Raw genomic sequence first — 18,867 nt, 5'->3', positions numbered from 1 at the left:
TATCAGACTCCTTCACTTCAGTCTTTTTAAAGACCATGACAAATATTTTAAATAAATTGTCTTATTTCAGCAGGTGATCATATTTCAGTGGGGTTCTGTTCCTATCTTACAAGTGTCTATTGCCTCCTGACTGAAAGGAGGCAATCACAAAGCATCAACAGATTGAACATTGGGAGGCTGTGTGATCCAGTAGTTAAAGAAACAGGCTTATAACCAGGAGGTCCCCAGTTCAAATCTCACTTAACCTCCTTGTGCTCCGTCTTTGGGGTGAGACGTTCTTGTAAGCGACTCTGTAGCTGATGCATAGTTCACATGCCCTGGTCTCGTATCTTGTAAAGCGCTTTGTGATGGTGGTCCATTATGAAAGGCGCTATATAAAAAAAAATGTATTATTATTAATGTATTATTATTATTATTATTATTATTATTATTATTATTATTATTATTATGCCACTCTGTGTCTAAAACTAAGCTCATCTGTCACAGTCCAGTGTGACATACTCCTCAGTCCATAAGGTGGCAAGACATCCTGCAGGTACATCCAATAGGAATGATGGCACTCTTCGAAAAGGTTCAAAAGCTGAAAAAAAAAGTGAATTTCCATCTATGTAAAGAAGCATTCAGCACACTGTCCGCACACAGGAGGACACACACAGAAGGAAAACTGCAGGCTGGTCCCTCACTATGCAGGCCTTTCGGAGCCACAGAGACAATGCTCAGCTCTCGTGCAGTCTTCTTTCCATCACAACAGCTAACAATGCAAGGTCCAGGGGGTTGTCACCCGCCGCCTCTGGCTATAAAAACTCCACGTAGTTTTCAGGTATTAATCCCGTCTTCCCTTCCAACATGCCTTCCAGCCACCCTGGTTCACGAGATGGATGAACTGTGGAAGCAGAAACACTGTTTAGATTGTGTACAGTGTAAGTCTACATTACATTACATTACATTACGTTACAATACAAATTATTTTTACATAGCGCCCTTCACACCATCGCACCCCAGAGCACTGCACAAAGTTAAAAACAAAACAAGAGAGCTCATATGTACAATACACTCCAGTTACAAGTAATTAAACTTCACAGGGTGTCCGCTGGGCTGTGAGGATAGAGCAGAAATGAGCTGTTTGTAAAACGGGCAGAGTTAGTGCTGCTCGGCCAAGGATAGAGGCTCAATCCCATAACTCGGCTTAGATGGGCTAGGTAACGCCCCACTTAAATTAGGACAGAAAGAGAACCCGACCAATGAGCTCTCCTTTTGCCGAGGATGGAGCTTGGTCGAAGGTAGCGTTCCTGAGGATCTGAAAAGATAAAGTTGCTAGCCTAGGCTGAAAGGAGAATAGAAAAGGATTCCTTGACTGGTCTAGTGTTGCCTCCTCAAGAGATGATGCTCGATCCTCCAAAGCTGGGAAAAAGCTCCCGCAAAGAATCTGCAACAGAAAGATGGGTTAGTCTGGGACTGGGCACTGGGAACATAAAAGTGGGCTACGTCCCTAGCGAACGAAGAACAGCGCCTCATATCCTTTCCGAAGGGTCGTAATTAATGAGAGCAATATGTCTGTTGAGATAGGTACGGTAGTCGAGGTGAGATGACGGGAGTGGACGTTTTGTGGATCCCTTGAAGTGTTAGGTGGACTGACGGTATTAAAAGGAGAGTTGGGGAGGAGACTGAACTGAAACAATATATGATTTAACTGTAGAGTTAGATGAAGAGAGTCTCTTGCGTGAGCGATGAAGTCTAAGATGTAGTCTTGACTGAAGAGGATGGGTTGGATGTGATTTTGTGCGCAGAACATTGAGAATGTTGTCCAAGCTGTGGTGTATGAAGATCTGGTAGATGGGGCTAGACCGCTGTGATGTAGCGTCAGGCAGAATGCAAGAGATTGGAAATATTTGAGGTTAGTCAAACAGGAGCAGATGGTGAGATGGAGTTTTCAGTGGGGATGGGGATGCTGAAGGGACCAGTAGGTGGAAGCGAGGTATCTGTAAGCGAGAGAGAGTGTCGGCAGTGTTATTATGGGTACCAGGGAGTACCAGGTACCGGGCGAGCTTGTATTATGAAATTACTGGAGACTGAAGAATCCAGATTAACCTTTGAAGTAGCTGCATAATAAGGGGGAGGAGGAGCATCCTTTACTGATTATTTGGACTGTGGGTTTATTATCAGAATAGAAGACAACTGACTTTCTGGACCACTGGTGCCCGCAGAGATGGGCAGCTGCAATGATAAGATATACTTCAAGAAGAGCTGCAGATTTGAGATGAGATGCCATTTGCTGGCGAGCCATTGGGAGGCTAGAAAGCTGCCGAATCCTATTAGAGATCGTGGGATGCTGAGATGAAGTCGTCGTAAAACAGAGAGACCATTCCAGTGGGACAGCAATGTAGTCCACATTTTTATGTCTTTCCGAGCGTCAAATGATATGTTAATGTGAGAATTTAAAGTCTTGGGTGTAGCAGAGTGCGCGAGGAAACGAGAGATGAAAATTCTGTCTTGGGGAATAATGCGTAAAGTGAAGTTGAAATGGCCGTGATGAGGGAGCGAATGCATTGTAGATTTTGGAAAGTCCTGTGGAAAATCCATGTGAGAGGCCATTGATGAGATATGAGGTGAACGCATTGTCTGGGTGAAAGTGAAGCGCTTGTGATAGAGCTGGAATTCTGATTGGAGTGGAAACTATGAACATCTTTGAATGTCATTTGGGACATATTGGACAGATAGACTGAGTGAGCGTCGCCGCAAAAGCTGCAGATGTGTAAGAATTTGCATTATGGACGATAGCAAACCGAGGAGTTGAAGTTATTGCAAACCTGTTTCGAACCAGCGAACTTGAATTGCGACTGTATTTATCACGAGTTGAGGATCGATTTTTGTGGAAATGACGCATGGATGGGATTTGGAACTGATGATATAGAACCGAAGTGTGGTGGGGAGGATCGTGAGTGTGGTCTGAATGAAGTTGATGCCACTTTTGGACAAAGGGAGGTAGAGTGAGCTGTAGATGTGGCTCTCAGGCTGCTGAAGATGCAGTTGAAGAGATCCGGATCGGGAGAAGACCAGTCCCCTGTCACCGGATAGGACTGCGGTGGCTTTAGCTCAAAAAGCCTTGTGATATTCACAAAACATGGACCCTCCGTAGCCAACGGAAAGCTCTACTATGTAGAACAGACACTGATCCAATTCTGTGCGGCAATGGTAGACTGAAGAGAGAAGCTGAAGCTGCTTGCAGTCGAAGAGAAAGTGCGGCTCAGCAGACATTGCTTCGCAGAGGAGATTAAAGAGAGTGATTCTGCATCCGTCAACTGGAATATTAATTATCAAAAAGAGCTTTTAAGAGATTGGTGATGGGTCAATCTTTGTAGATTGCAGTGAAGTTGCAAAGGATGCTGTTATTTGAATTTGCGTTTTGTACACCGTGGTTGCTGAGCTAGAGACTGGATAATCGGGAAAGCAGCTGGTAAAGGAGCCGCCGGAATCTTCAATGAAGTTGCAGCAGGATGAAACAATTCACGAGAGCAGGTAGGAAAACTCTGAATCCTGATCTAAGGCGTCTAAATTAGATGAAAGAATAAATCGGCGTCAGTTAGGCACGATGACTAAAATTATTAATTCTTTTAACAAAAAGATCTGATTTAGATCTAAACTTTGGCAAGAAAGCGAAACGCTAGACAGAGGAGTGTGAGATTGGGGTTTAAATGGGAGGTTAATTATGATAGACATAATCAATTAATCAGCCCAGCTACCACCCCTTGAATTTCGCCCTAAGGCTATCATAAAAGCACATTAAAAAAAGTATGGTTTTCAGTTCAGACTTAAAAAGACTCATGTTTCAACCTGCCCAATGGCAACTGAAACACAGTTCCGCAAATGAAGAGCACAGCAACAAAAAGTTTGTTTGAACTACTACTGTAGTTCTGCATTAGAGCACATCTCCAGTCAATTCAGGTAATTACAGTATGGAGAGCACTGTTGACTGATTTGGCTTGTGGTATTGTTAATGGAGTCAGCTGAGGTGACTGTTCAGAAGGGCAGAAATTTTTATTTTTGTTTTGGTTTTTTTTAGGATGAGAAATTCATTTTGAGCAGAAGTGTGAGGTTTTCATGGGTTCTGCATTAAGAAGTGTGTCTTCCTCAAGAATCACATTTTTCATCAATTCATTCATTGGCACAATCTGACCTTTTTGACATCCTGCCTTTGCATAGGTTCTCTATGCATGATTCAGCTGCAGCCTACAAGTGCATTTGTTGTCATGGTGTTTTATTTATTTATTTATTTTGTGTAAAACTGTTAAATAGGCTATGTGTGGGTGAGTGACGCTGGATCAAAAGACCCTTCACTTTCCTCTCCCCAGCATAGCCTGGCCTGTCTGAGTGCAATCAGATGCGTACTGCGTGTGTACAAAGAGCCACTTTGTATAAATATCTTTACAAGTACTAACAAATATGCAGGAAGAAAAGGAATCATCTCTTAACATCATCTACGCCTACAGGAATTAATATTAATGATGTGTAGATTAAAGCCTTACTCAAAATATAACCTGAATACCAGGGAAAAACACCTCCATAAAAACCTGAAGGTTTAAAATGACTCCAAGGAAAGATTTCTGCTGAGCAGTGTCTCAGACGCCACATAACTCAATTATCTCTATTGTTCAATAAGACCGCAAGTCTTTATGCTACCAATCAAAATTAATAAGTGTTATACATTACTTGTAAAGATACCACGGTCTTGCAGTTCAGAAAACTGATAAAAACAAATTGACACCAAACATGTAGAGTTTACAGTCATTTTGAATCATGTACTGCAAAAGGAAAATAAAAAGCATATACACTGGACTTCTGAGGGAGCCAAACTCTTCTTAGAATGATTTTGAAAGACTGTATTTCAAAATATGTTAAAGTGCTATGAGTTTGTGAAAGACATTACAGGCTTTGACAACATAAAACCCCACTGACTCCCTTTCAAAAAATGACCGCTCAACACCACAGACCTGGTTATGGCCATAATAAACAATTTATTTATTTTATTTGATGCCTATTGAATTTGCACTGTTTAAAGAAAACAGTTTCCTCCCCTTCTCAGCCGAAATCCCCTTGCAGTTACTTTATGCACCAGACTATGCTTCGTTAAAACCATGAACAAGACTCACCGTTATCAAATATAGTGCCGGCAATGAAAGACAGTTCAGAGCCATGCTCCGCTTTGCAGGCATACAGAGCTCGAGCCTTCCGGGCTGTTGGGCTGCAGGAACAAGCAAATGTGTGAGGAAACAGCAGGGATTTAAGCATGACTTCTTCCAGGATGCAGAGCATAGAAACAGCATTAATTCTGTTAATCTCAGGATGTGTGGGTTCTAGACTCAAAGACTGCAGTATGATGATGTTCTGGAACAGACATTTAGTTTAAAACAGGACTCAAAAGAGAAAAAAAAAAGCCTTGACTCCCAGTGTCCTGAACGATTAAAATAATAACTGCACCATGAACACGATGCTTAGAATTAAATTCTGCATGCCATGCTCATCTTAATTGTCAAACATACAGAAAAAAAAACTGAGGACTACATCAAAGTGTATGACTGTAACAGGGCTTTGTGACTTAGCAGCCAGTGCGTGCAGCGGAGGGGAACGGTCCTGTCCAGAGTCTCTGCGTGAGCAGCTGGGGGACACACCTGACAGGGGAGGAGTCGCTGGAGGTGGAGGAGGCCGGCACAGGGCTGGACGGTGCAGAGAACATCGGCCAAGAGGGGGAGCGTGGAGACGTGGGGCTGGGAGACGCTGGGCTGAGAGATACAAACAGGTCCTTGATGTAATATCTTTCCAAAAAAATCAACCAAGCCCTTTCTTGGGTTACTAAATAGACAGAGTAGCTTGGTGATGGAATTTGGAATAAATCTCATGAAGCTGCGACTGTTCTTAATGTTCTGTTCTTGATTTGCAAATCGCCCAAACAGCTTTAAAGCCAACCTGTGCTCAAAGAACACAGATCGAAATTATACTTTGAACACTCAATAACCTACATCTAATTCCAAAGGTGGCTGTGTGTTGCATTGGCCTGTTACTAGAATCAATGCTTCTGAAGGGCTTAGCAATTCCCTGACAAAACTTTTAAAACTTCAAAGATTAATTAAAACATAAACACGTGAGGATCAGTTTTCCCTAATATGCTGTATTTATACAGGTGTACATGTTCTAAAGGTAATTGCACTAGCAGGTTTAGACAATTATAGCTGCATCCATTATTCACCAGCAGAATGTTTTAACTGATCTTTGCTGAGATTCAAAGGGGGGGGGGGGGGGGGGGGGTTAGTTTATTAAGAAATTCACTAAATAGAAGCTTTCCAGGCCTGATCCTAACAAGCCATGATGCATATTGGTTTCCACTCAGCCCAAAGCCATTCCGCAACAAGACTCATTGTGAAGCAAGCACAAAGTGAAGTTTATAAAGCACAGCACATACAATAGCAGATTACAGCAGGGCTAACAGGATTAGGAGTCTTCAGGAGAATGGTATTGAAAAAAAAAATGCTGATTCTGAATGCATAACATTTGATCTGAAATCCCAGGTGGTCATTTTTTTCCCCTGATTTTAACTTGCTTTATGATACACTATACAATTCTTATTCTAGAAGTTCTTAACTTCATATTGTGCAAGTTTTATTTCAGCCTAAAACTGGCAGTAGCAAGAGCAGGACACAGCTGGTGTCTTCATACAAGTGGACAGATTCAGAACATAAATAGCAGGCTCAGATCACAGACCAGATGGGGGGAATACCCACAATATCCCATTAAAATAAGGCTTGGGAAGAATTAGTCCTTACCTTGTTGGAATGCTTGATCTGCTTTTGGGATTCAATCTGAAATCACATGAAGAGATGGTTTAATAGGGTCACTTCAATCAAGGCACTTCTAGCATTCTGTCTGAAAACTCCTGACTACCTACAACCTTACATCAATCTGGTGATCCCATAGATAGATCATCCAGAACTATAAAACACTCAATTATGCTGAATTTAGAAACACTAAAAGAAACACCACACATTCAATGACAAATATTTTGAGAAAGACGTTGAGAAAGTCTTCTAAAACATGTTGAATCTAAAACCTACCGCTATGGCCAAAAGTTTTGCACCACCCTACACAATTAACTCATTTTGCTTCATAAAGTTGAAGGAAACCTGCTGAATAATATTACGTTAACATATTGAATTGCACACTGCTTCAATGTCTCATTTCTAAAATTGTAGGCAATGCAAAATGTCCACATTGGGTCCTGTAAAAACATTTTAATCTGTGTCCACATGCAGCATTCCACTCAGTATAACTCTCTAATTATACCAAGACTAAGTAAATCTATAATTAATATAAATAAAATGCCACAGGCAAGCTAATATGCATCACAGGCGTTCATGCATTTCCCCAGTTTCTCCTCTCAGTATGATCTCTCCTCCATCTGAGGGTCTCTGAAAACATCAACCTGAAACTATTCCCAGTGAAACAGATTTTGAATGGGTTCTCATTGAAAATGCTCCCTATGCTAATTAAAGCAATTTGCACAGCAGTAAAGTTATTATCTGGAATCAGGTTTGTGTGACCTTTGGAAGAGTCAGCTGGAGCGTAAACAAGCAAAACATCTAGAGCAATTGGTTTTAAATGTGGATGTTCTCTGTTGCATCTGCTGCTGTCACAAGGTCAGGATGCCATATTCTCAGAGCACACAGAGAGAGGAAAATATATGTAGGTGAAATTGTCTCAAAACATTGAATATGCTGAGAATAATGAGTGGTGCAACTACTACGTTAGTCTATTTAAAACTAGTACTGTTTGTACCAAATTCGGAGATATTGAACAAGAAGGTATCTCCCATTTTATTGTGAAGCCATTTGTTTTTTATTATTATTTAATTGTGTTTTTGTTTATTTGCTAATTTGAGGAATTGTTAAAATATAACTTGTTAAACACCTACTTAATGTCAAATATCGGTTCACAAATATAAAATATAAAAGCATATACACTGAATTGTGATGAGAACCAAGCACTGTGGAGACAAACATGTGAAAACCAGTCTCATTTACCTCGTAGATTTAATTAAGGGTTAGTTACAGATTGTTAGATTCCCACAACTGTAAATGTCTGCACCTCACGTGTTTGTCCCCCCCCCCCCCCAAAAAAAAAAAAAAAAGTCTGACATGTAAAGGTAATTGTCACCATGGAAACATCAGTGAACCTCCACTCACCTTTCCAAAGCAGGTTACCATTAATGTTTTACCCCACTGCTTGGGAAAGTGGTTCTACCTATTAATTGATTCTAACTATGGCTGAACAAGCCATAATCCATGGATAAACCAAGAAGTACTTCATATGGGGGTAAATTGATTCTATTAAAGTGTAATTGGAGATAAGATTTAAGGTCTTAAAAACCAGTTCTACTTAACAGATTTAAAAAAAAAAAAAAAAAAAAACCCACATCAGCCAGCCTGCAGCTTTGTTTGGAGACATTTTCAAAACATATACATTCAGTGTTAGCTGATGAGTAAAGGAGTGCTACTCCATTTTCTTACCTCCTATTAGCAATATTTTTTTTATTTCAGACAGCAAGACAATGAACTCATGGATTAGTGTGAAGCACGGTGAGGCAATATTTCTCCAGATTTTGTTCATTCTGTGGATTCTGAAGCTAAGATTCAGTATCCCTTTTTCTCAGTTTGGATCAGACTCTAAACACATCACATACTCAGCAGTGTACAAAACTGCTTGCAGACGGTAAACCCTAAGGATCGGTTTGTTTTCAACCCGTCACAAATTCACCAACCCCTACATCACCCCCATTCTATATTCTGAATGCCTAGAGCTGTTGACAGGTCAGTATGAAAACAGTTCTGCATTTTAATTCTGGCGTTCTGACCAACTTACATTTTTGGGTGTTGAAATCTATTATAGAGCAGATGCCTTTTTCCTTTTAACTGATCACGGCACCATGTTGATGATTTCCCGATTTGTCTGATATGCCACTTACCTCCAAGGCATTTTCTGCTCCAGAATCCCCAAATTTCACACCGCCGAAAGCATTTCATTTAAGGCACAGGTGTTTTTTTTTTTTTTGTAACACAGTGGATCCTGTTATTATTTTGCACCTCCAACCTCAAAAATGGGATACTGAATCTCGAATTCCACTGTCTCCGAGCATCAGCAAGACTGGGCTTGAAATGAACTACTTCTCCCGCACACCAAATGCACATGCTTAACATCTACGTGAAGACAGCATCCCACATCAGCGCTAGCTCGCTAGTGTTTGCAGTTATATTTCGGACACCACTGCCTATCAGACCCTGTGTTGGTGCTCAAGCTACGTGCGTCCACCACCGTGCATGAAGCCACAAGGGCTTTCCTTTAAAACAACCCACAATTACATACAGTCACCTCTTGAGGAATGCTGCTGAGAGTGTAGCATAATTTGACCACAGAATCCTGGGAGGGAAAAAGATCAGAACATCGCTATAAAACACAGGTTAAAAATCAGCCAGGTAATTGTTTATACCTTATAAGTTAAATGGCTTCTAAATTGAATCCACATGTTCAGATTCAAGCCCTTTGATACAGTATTAATCAATCCAAGGATACTAAACTTTTGGGATGTTAACTAACTAGGGGTGGTCAACACAACCAAATATTTTAGCGGCTTGTTACTCTGCTTTCAAACAGGTCTTTGTTGACTGCGAATTAGATTTTTGAATAGCACATAGTGTCACTATTGGACATGTAATTTAACCGTGGCCAGTGTCTTTCACCAATAATATAAAAATCTTTAAATAATAATAATAATATGTTCAGATGAATAAAATCAATAAATCCGAGCATTTTAATATTGAATGATTTAAAACATTTACCAATCCTAACAAACATATCTATTTAATGACAAACACCAAGACATGCAAAGGGATGAAACTTTTCAAGGGCCCTTACAATAATTTTAGCAATATAATAAAGTCACACAACAGGTATTTTAAAATAGTCTTGAAAGTGGTTGAACTTGAAAATCATTGACACTCTCAGGCAGGCTACGCTTTAAATGTACCCCTGACATCACCAGTGAAGCCCCGCCCACCACTGCTATAGTTCTCTTTTTTTCTGAAGTTGGTGGTCTAAGTTTCTGACCTCACTGTTACTAGAAGACCAGAGAACAGCTAGCAGGAAACCAACCTTGGCAGAAATGTCATTACAGATCATTGAATAAACAGTGCCTGGCTCTATTAGCATCAAATACTCATGCATTCAATTTAACTCATGCCACATTAGCCCAAATCCTCCCCCTGCATAAAGAGTTACAGATAGATGAATTTTTTTTTAGTTATTTTAGCCTCTCACTAACAGACAAGATTCTCACAAGTCCGTTTTTATTTTATTGCGCTTTTGTTTTTTCAGTCATTATTGGTACCCCATCGGTTTCCTGTCCTTGTCCACTTCCTGTATCCACTGCAAGCTGCAGACACACTCTATATTTATTTAAATTGATTTCTTTACTTTGCCTTTCAGTTCAGAGATTTGACATTTCCTCTCCTGAAATGATCCCCAGTGATTTTTACTGTACTTTGCTTTCAGGGAAACTTACTACTTACTACTTACTTACTCTCAGGCTCTATCGGATTGTATGCATCTTTATTTTTTATTTTCTTTTATTTCTTTTTTTTTTTTTTTTTTTTTTTTTTAAAAAGAAGCATCTACATTTGTAGACACGTTGCCTATGGCTTGTTCTGTGGCAGTACTGCAATCTGCGTTGGCCAGAAAAGCCAAAGTATGTGTGACTAACTAAAGTGATTTAATGCCAGACCTGTATATGCAACAATACAAGATAGTTGTTGCTTGTCATCTACAGGATACTATATTTATCAATGTCTATTTTGTAATATACTCACATACTAGATATATGCATAACACATTAGCTATTACAATTTTTTTTTCAATATACTGCCATGTATTTTGTGAGTGGAGCTACACCGGAGCCCAAATTGCAAATCTGACAGCTGGAATTTCATACCCCTACTAGGCCATCCCAGCATGTGAAATCCCAGGACAGATGCACCCAATTTCCAACATGATGCCAAGCCAGAGAATCAGGTAACAGCCAGAAGGGTACTTGGTGGGAACGCGTCCATGAGAAAAGCAACTGACCCCGTTTCAGGAGCCAGGGCTAAAAAGTGGAAAGCAGTCTACGATTAAACCAAGTTACTCCGTAGCTTGAAAGAGAGGGGGGTGATCCTGCAGCTAAAACCGAAGACCTCTACCATCCACAAACAGATCGTCTCCACATCTTAGGAATACGAGAAACATTAATGATGAGGTTGAGTTGGTCTCCCTATTTGAATTATCATTGGATTTGGACCACATTTACAAAAGGATTGTAAAGATTCAGGCACTGGATGTTGTAACGCATGGATCTCAGTGGTCTTGAATCCTACACATAAGAAATCTCCTGGAAGATGTTGTACCTTGTCTTTGCTTTAACTAGGAACCAAGAACAGGTTTGAGCTGAACTTCAGTTACTGGTCAACAGCAGGGTAGAGAAAACAACAATTCATTAGCCCTTGTATGGAGTTATCCTGACCCTGGTGTAACGCTTCCCAGTAGCGCAGTTATGCACACCTATAAATAGGTAATCCGCATGACTTCTAACTGCTGCATGACGGGCGCTCAGTCTTGTACAAACGAGGACTTACATATACTTGTCTATTCAAAGACACTGCATCTCAGACCACTGAGATCATAATGGAAATAATGCTAATGAAGAAAGGGAATTGATTATTATGCCGTGCAACTTACTAGCAATGGACATTCCACGACAATGAGAGGGAATGTTACTCACCCGCTCCCGCCCCCACCCCCCCAAGTATTTCCATAAGGAACTCCTAGTTTACTTTTCACTCTTCTTAATCCTACTGGCTTACTTCCAATGCCTCTATCCCTTTAAACAAATATGTAATTATCCTCTGGACTGCTTTTCACTACGCACGGACCCTTGCACGTTGCACTGAGCAAAACATACAGTAAGCTTAACACTGACCATCAACCCTCTGTGAGTAACGGCAACGTTGCACTGGGTTTTTCTCAATGTCTATAATTAAATTATACGCAGGCTGACTTCTCACTACCAATCTGTCACTTCTTTATTGAATTGGACTCCGCTTTAGCATTCAGCACTGTGCCCTGAACGTGATTCATCAGCCCATTGCATAGCCAGATTAAATAAAACTGACCTTGTTAGAAGTGAGCTGTGTGGCCACCTCTGGATTACAACTAAATGTTCTAGTTATAGTCAGCTGACTGCTTGAGGATGTATAGTGAAAAAGTGTTAAAAAAAAATACAAAATGTAGCATTTTGGTCAACTGCTGCAAATATGCAGGACTTTTGTAGACTGGCTGAAAATTGAGGAATAGGCTATACAGATATTCTGCAGTAGCATGACACGACCCCACTAGACCTGATGTTTAACATTCTTGTCTGTACTTTTAAGAGGCTTTAACATAGAAAAAGGTCTGCAGTAAGTCAATAACTTTTTGTAACAAGGTCATGAGATGTTTTGTTAAATTCAAGAGCACAGTTCCAAGACATATACATCATTGTGTACCCAATCACCAACCAGACATTATCCATTATGAAATCATATAAGAAATGTAGAAGAGTACATCTTATCATATGGATAGACCTTATGCATGGAACATAAGAAAATTCTAAAATCTGACCTATACAATCAGAGACCGCCTACACTCAACGAATTAACTTATATAAGCAGGTGACCATGAGAAATGTCAATAACCTCAATATTGAGCGATAAAGAATGTCTTTACCAAGTTACGGACTCGCAGTTCTAACCTTTGCAGTCCTATGTTGGACCAGGTCCGACATTAAATTTTTTCCCTTTCCCGTCCGATGTTGGACCCTGTCCCAGATCATCAAAAAGACGTAAAGCACAGGTCTCTAGTCATATTTTCTCTGGAAAAAGCAGCAAACACGTTTTAATGGCTGAGTGAGAACGATAGGAGCCGAATGAAACTGAAAGAAAAGGGGGCGTATCTCACAGCCAAATGCACTACAGAGATAACACAGACATAACAAAGGAGGTAGCTGATTCTGCATCCAGCGCTTAAAGAACATCACAGACATTTGCAGAGCTTTTTGAGATGTTATAGTAATAAAATAATGACTTGGATCACATTATTGAGGAGTTTGGTGATAAAACAAGTGATCAGGAGAGGATTTATCAGTAAGCATGTCTATAAGGTATGTGAAAAATACAGCGAACAAGGGGTGGGGCTTGTCTGGAGATACAGTACTGAGTGTCCTTTTGCAATTCAATGCCTTTTAAACCTGTTTTACTCTGAAAAGAAAAAAATTTTAAAACAGTGTGTGTGAAATAAACAGCGCGTGTGAAATAAACAGCGCGTGTGAATAAACAGCGCGTGTGAAAATAAATTGGACCTGACACACCTGACAAGCGTGGATTAAATGGACTGCAAAGAGTTAAAGATTGAACTTAAAATTATGAAATAAAGAATCATTTCAAAACAACAGATACAGTCTTCACTGTTAATCTCACAAATGCTTTTTTGTAGCTGACACCTCACCCACATAATCCATATCGAAATCTTTTCTATGATATCTGCAAGTTCCACAGCAGAGGTGAAACTACAGAGACCCACTGCAGGCACAGCATTACAGGCTTGGCTACACACTGTGGACTTGCCCAGATAAAGACAGTGATTTTAATGATTTGTTGTTGTTGCTGCTGCTGTTTCACAAAGCTCTATTGATTTTAGATTATTTCCTTTTTCAAAATTACATATAGAGTTGCAAGACAAAATGAACACTGACATTCTCAGAAAACACTATACCAGCCCAGTGATACAGGAACACTGAGATCCTTCAGCTAGAAATGGGAATCTTAAAACTAAATTCAAACAACTATTATTATCTGACAAAAGGGTTTCAGACTGTGGATGACAGCTGAAAAACTGCTGTGGCTCACTGAGAAATCGGTTCCCTATTAAAAAAGAACCATTTCTACTCAGCAAGAAGCTATTAGGACCCTGTGGCCTTCATATGTGTTGATATTGCTGAAGAACACATTAGATCTTCTCACGTGGGTTTTGTTAATGTCACCGCTTGCTGGCTTGGCTTACCTATAATGCAATGGAAATAATTGTATTACAAGCAGTTGTAATGCCAAGTCCTCACACTCCATGACACAGATCACAGGTCATGATTCAGCTCAATGACAACTAAAATGCCCCAGAAGTAATTGGATGATACGATCTGCAGCTTTTACCTACATTTATATTTATATGTATATCTATATCTATATTAACACACCACAGAAAGTGCCTTATAATCCCTTAGCAACATATTTCTACCTAACCCTCCAACCCAACACAAAGAACCAAATGTAATAATTCCTCAGGAAGGGGCAAACTACCTGAGCTACAATACAAGGGCACAAATGCCAAGAGGTTCATGTTGCTTCATGTAAACTGCTCTGTCAGGGGGTCAATCAACCCCAACTCTCTGTGTGTGTTATCAGATTTTGACTTTTTTTTTTTTTTTTTTTTTTTTTTTTTTTAAATTCCACTTGAGATTTAAAGCCTGCTGCTGAAAAGTACCTCCCATTACCGGCTCTCCATTTGAACCTTAATGTATTGTGAAAGTGTAATTTAAGGAATTATTTAGCTAAACCACCAGGATAATAAATGTAGAGGTTGCTTAGCAACACCAGTGGCAAATTTCCACCAATTCCATCCAGAGTTCGGATTGGCTTTCATTCCGATCACTTTTAAATCAACCTATACTTCTATTACAGTCAGGGCTTCAACACTGTGCGGAATTTGGACAGACAAAGCTCCTTCTATAAAAACTGCAGCCCTACGTGGGTATACAGTACTAACACTACACTGTGCTGTTTAACAGTGTACTCACAAGGAGGTAGGCCTGCTCTGCTTCGTCACCACAGTCTCCAAGTCAGAATCACTGCAGTTCAGGCTACTGAGGTTGGGCCGAGCTGTGTTGATGGAGTTCGCAGAGATGTTAGTCAGGGTGGACTCTGCACTGGAGTTCAAAATTCTGTTTCTCTTTTCCGCTGTAAGAAAAAAGAACTTTTAGGTCTAATGCCTGTATACTGTAACTAACACTGAACACATTTAGGCATTACAATTTGTTTAAAATATGATGGGTTTTATGGGGCTTCGTGATGTATCCCATCCTTATTTGCACAAACTTTCTGTAACAAGCAGACCATATTCTTCTTTGTTTTCAAAAAAGTTCTACTTTCAGTTTTTCAGTAACCCAGCGCTGAATATGTTATACTCTGAATGCATTCAGTAAATGGGATACATTCATTCACAGGTTTACTGCATACCTTTGCTCCCTGACATGCATTTAGAATCCAGACTAAATACATGCAATGTTGCGGTAAGAGAGAGTGTTACTTACGCTTGTTGGTGGTGGGGGTGGTGTGGAACAGGGTGAGGGGTCTCTCGCTGCAGGAGGGGGGCTTGCATTCTGAGCTCCGCCGACGCGAGTTCAGCTGTGAATTCGGCTGCACCGCTGCAGACTCAGGCACGCTGTTAAAAATCTAAAAAAAACAAATTTAAAAAAAAAGCACAAATCAGCATGAACTGCAGCTTCGCAATCACAACCTGCAGAAAGAGACTCAATTATCATTACCCCATTATTACAACACCTTGGACAGCTCTCCCCTGTGGGCAAATTTCCTATGTATTAGATTTATGGATGGCACAATGTTCTTACAATTTGCCCATCAGGGAAAATACAAGACCCAATATTAAAAGCATGCTGTCCCGTCACACTGAAAAGCTGTTAGAGAATCTGTACTGCATGTGATGTCTCAACCCTATGCTGAATTGCTGGAGTCCCAAATCGAATTACATATTCATTGTGGCAAAGAGTTAAATTAGCAATCATTAGAAAAACATTTTTAAAACTCAGCAGCTTGGATCAAACTGGCTAGGGGAAAAAAAACAAAAAAAAAAACATGTCAAATCATGAAATGTTCTCATTAATAACTGGGCGAAACACAGAGTTCTACATCAGAGCAGAAGGTTTCCAAGACCACCAGGGTCACACAGCACTATCTCAAGGGAGACCCTGTTATCCATCACCTTGAAATACTCAAACCTGACATTCTTCTAATGGAAAGTGTATACTAGCATTGGGGCCTGCTCTTGACTCACATTTCTTTCATGGGAGCCTCTGTACGGTGTTTACACAGTTCCATTTGGTGCTGTACATTTTTACAGACAGCTCCAGTAACAAATCAATCTTTAAATAACTCCCACTGGAAAAGATCAATAACTGTTGCATAGGGTATATACACTTTTACAATTATGCAGTATAATAGTATTTCCACTCACCTATGACAATTAAATTAAACAGGATGAGGAATTGCAGGTAGCAGTTTAAAAAAAAATGGATGTGTTACTGAAGGCACCTTCACTATATCTAAAATTATATTTTAGACAAATCTGCCTTTGAATTAAATTGAATATAGCTAGACAATCATTTATGGCTTTGTTGCCATTATATGTCAATATATGCATTAATCGTATGGTCTGTAAGGTTATTAGCATCTGGTGGTGAGGGATTACAGAACCATCTAAGACCAGTTTCTCAGATCACCGACATATAATAATAATAATTTTTTAAAAATCAGTTAATGTCCATGTCTTTCTTTCTCTAGCTCAAAATAGTCCCAAAACTAATTCACAAGGTTATCATCGCTAATGAAATAAGGGGTAGCAGGTTGAAAGCTGACAGCATCAAACCCTGTCCTGGTTTGGCCTAGTCTGCTACTATCTTAACTGTATATTTGGTGGTTAGTCAGAGAATTTGTTTCCATGGCGACTACAGTAAGCCACTTGTCCCAAAGCTTCTGTTGGTAAGCACACCGGCACAGGCTCAGTCAGCTACAGCTCGTCCAGAGAAGGGCTTGGATGTGCCAAACTGTTCCCCTAAAATGTACTCTAACTGATGCATAATCCCAATCTGATATGAACAGATTCCAAAATAGAGGTTCCCAACTCATGGGCCAGTCTAGGACTTTGTTCCAATCAAGTCCTAAATGAGTCACCCGGTTCAATACACGAATTAAGGACCTTGTGCAGAAAAAATATCTGGGCTGGACTTTAACGGATCTGGAGGGCCATGCTGCTGTGCTGCTGCTCACCTTCTCGTGGTTCTCGATCAGGATCTCAATGACTATGTTCTGGAACTTAATGTCCATGATGGCCGCCACAGTCTCCTCCTGCGGCCGCAGCAAGGTTGGTCCAAACACCACCCCTAGGTTGGCCACTGTCATTAGGTTCTGCTGGTGATTGTTCGCCACACTGTAGAGAAAAGATACCCATGAGCCCTGGACTGCTGCTACATTTCTAGACAAATTACAGTATAGCTTGCCAAACCGTGAGAGCCACAAAAACAAAAAAACGTTCAGAGGATATAGCTGATACCACCAAACCAGCTGTAACAGTTCAGCATGTTTAGAGTGGATTCACTTTTCTTACTAATCACCAAGTAAACATGATGTGGTCTTACTACATTTTCTGCATTGCATTTTTTTGTTAGGACATATTGTGGTTTTGCTGCGGGGACATGATCTTCTGAAGCAAAAAGGGAAACTTTACTGTGGTGTTCAGAGATTAAGCAGATCAAAGATAGGAAGCTGCTTGCAGGCAGGGCTGAGCCCCGGACAGCAGACATACCACAGCTCCTTGTCATCGGTGCAATCTCAGTGCAAAGCCAGCTTCAGCTCGGCTGCTTCTCCACAGCTCTTGCATAAAGAAGCAACAGCAACAACAACAATGTTCCTGTCACAGGGCCAGCTGTTGTTCTTATGTGAAATATCGAGACAGGAAATGCTCGTAAAAGTTTGCAAACGTATAATTCTTCTTTTCCAAGACACCGTTATTGTTATTTTAAACAGGAGCGTCTACGGCATTTAACACACTACTGAAGACAACGCTGAACAGGTATGATTGTTTTACTAACCTTGGTAGATAAACAACCTTATTTAATATTTTGCACTGTGTAGATCAATTGAATAAACCCTAGTGTTTCTCAGGCCACAGTACACATTGGGAATTAAGGGACAATAATAACCAAGGCTTAATAACCACATTGTTTTATTGTAACTTTTTCAGACTTTCAAAATCGCTTGGCCATGGCTAAATCACACTTTTAACAAAGTAGGCCCTGTTAATGCAAAGGCTACATTTCAGAAGGGAATAAAATCATGTTAACCGTGTGAAACAAACAAATCAGAACAATGATGTAGCTCCTCCTTCCTCTAACCAAGTTACTTCCTGTTGTAGTCTTTTAATGTTACAATTTATAAATTCCTCAAAAGCAAATGTTGTAGTTTGCTGTTCCATCAAATGGGCCCCATTAGTCTGATGGGAAACATTTCCCCTGTGCAGATATCCTACCCAATCTGAGCTTCACACTCCTATACAGATAATAAACCTCTTTTGTCTACTGATGTGTTTAAAATAGGCCGATCAGTTGGGGACAACAAATACCAATATAAGATACAGAACCCTGACAGAGCTACAAAATAAGCTACTCTGACTCAACACAGTGGAGGGATTAAGATTTGTTAGTTGCAATCGCTACTTTGCCAAATGCTTCATAAGCAAGTCCATCATCTGTCTGTTCTTCTCAGGGAGTCTATGAATAATGCTGTGGATCTCCGAGATCCTGGCCTCTTGATTGTCCAGTTCTGAAAAGGAGATTAAAAAAAAACACACACACACATTATATATATATATATATATATATATATATATATATATATATATATATATATATAT

At 40.1% G+C, this 18,867-nt stretch overlaps 1 protein-coding gene across 6 annotated transcripts in view; it reads right to left on the bottom strand.

Moving 5' to 3' along the window:
- Positions 1-386: 386 nt before the first annotated feature.
- LOC121324437 (rho GTPase-activating protein 26-like) overlaps positions 387-18,867 on the bottom strand; it is a 57,838-nt gene continuing 39,357 nt past the window's right edge. Inside the window, exons 17-25 of one of the 6 annotated variants that reach the window (XM_041266305.1) lie at positions 18,671-18,776; positions 17,226-17,385; positions 15,473-15,614; positions 14,960-15,119; positions 9,415-9,462; positions 6,816-6,851; positions 5,667-5,777; positions 5,148-5,239; positions 387-883 (exon numbers count right to left, since the gene is read on the bottom strand). In XM_041266305.1, coding sequence (XP_041122239.1) covers positions 795-883; positions 5,148-5,239; positions 5,667-5,777; positions 6,816-6,851; positions 9,415-9,462; positions 14,960-15,119; positions 15,473-15,614; positions 17,226-17,385; positions 18,671-18,776 — 944 coding nt within the window. In that variant the 3' untranslated portion in view covers positions 387-794. Of the gene's footprint in view, positions 884-5,147; positions 5,240-5,666; positions 5,778-6,815; positions 6,852-9,414; positions 9,463-13,448; positions 14,170-14,959; positions 15,120-15,472; positions 15,615-17,225; positions 17,386-18,670; positions 18,777-18,867 lie in introns of those variants that run through there. The other 5 variants (XM_041266310.1, XM_041266309.1, XM_041266311.1 and 2 more) reach the window with 5 other exon arrangements.

This window comes from Polyodon spathula, chromosome 12 (assembly GCF_017654505.1).
Source record: "Polyodon spathula isolate WHYD16114869_AA chromosome 12, ASM1765450v1, whole genome shotgun sequence".
In the NCBI taxonomy this organism is placed as follows: Eukaryota; Metazoa; Chordata; class Actinopteri; order Acipenseriformes; family Polyodontidae; genus Polyodon; species Polyodon spathula.
Note: the sequence above shows the minus strand (reverse complement) of the source record. Positions and strands in the feature narration are given on the sequence as shown.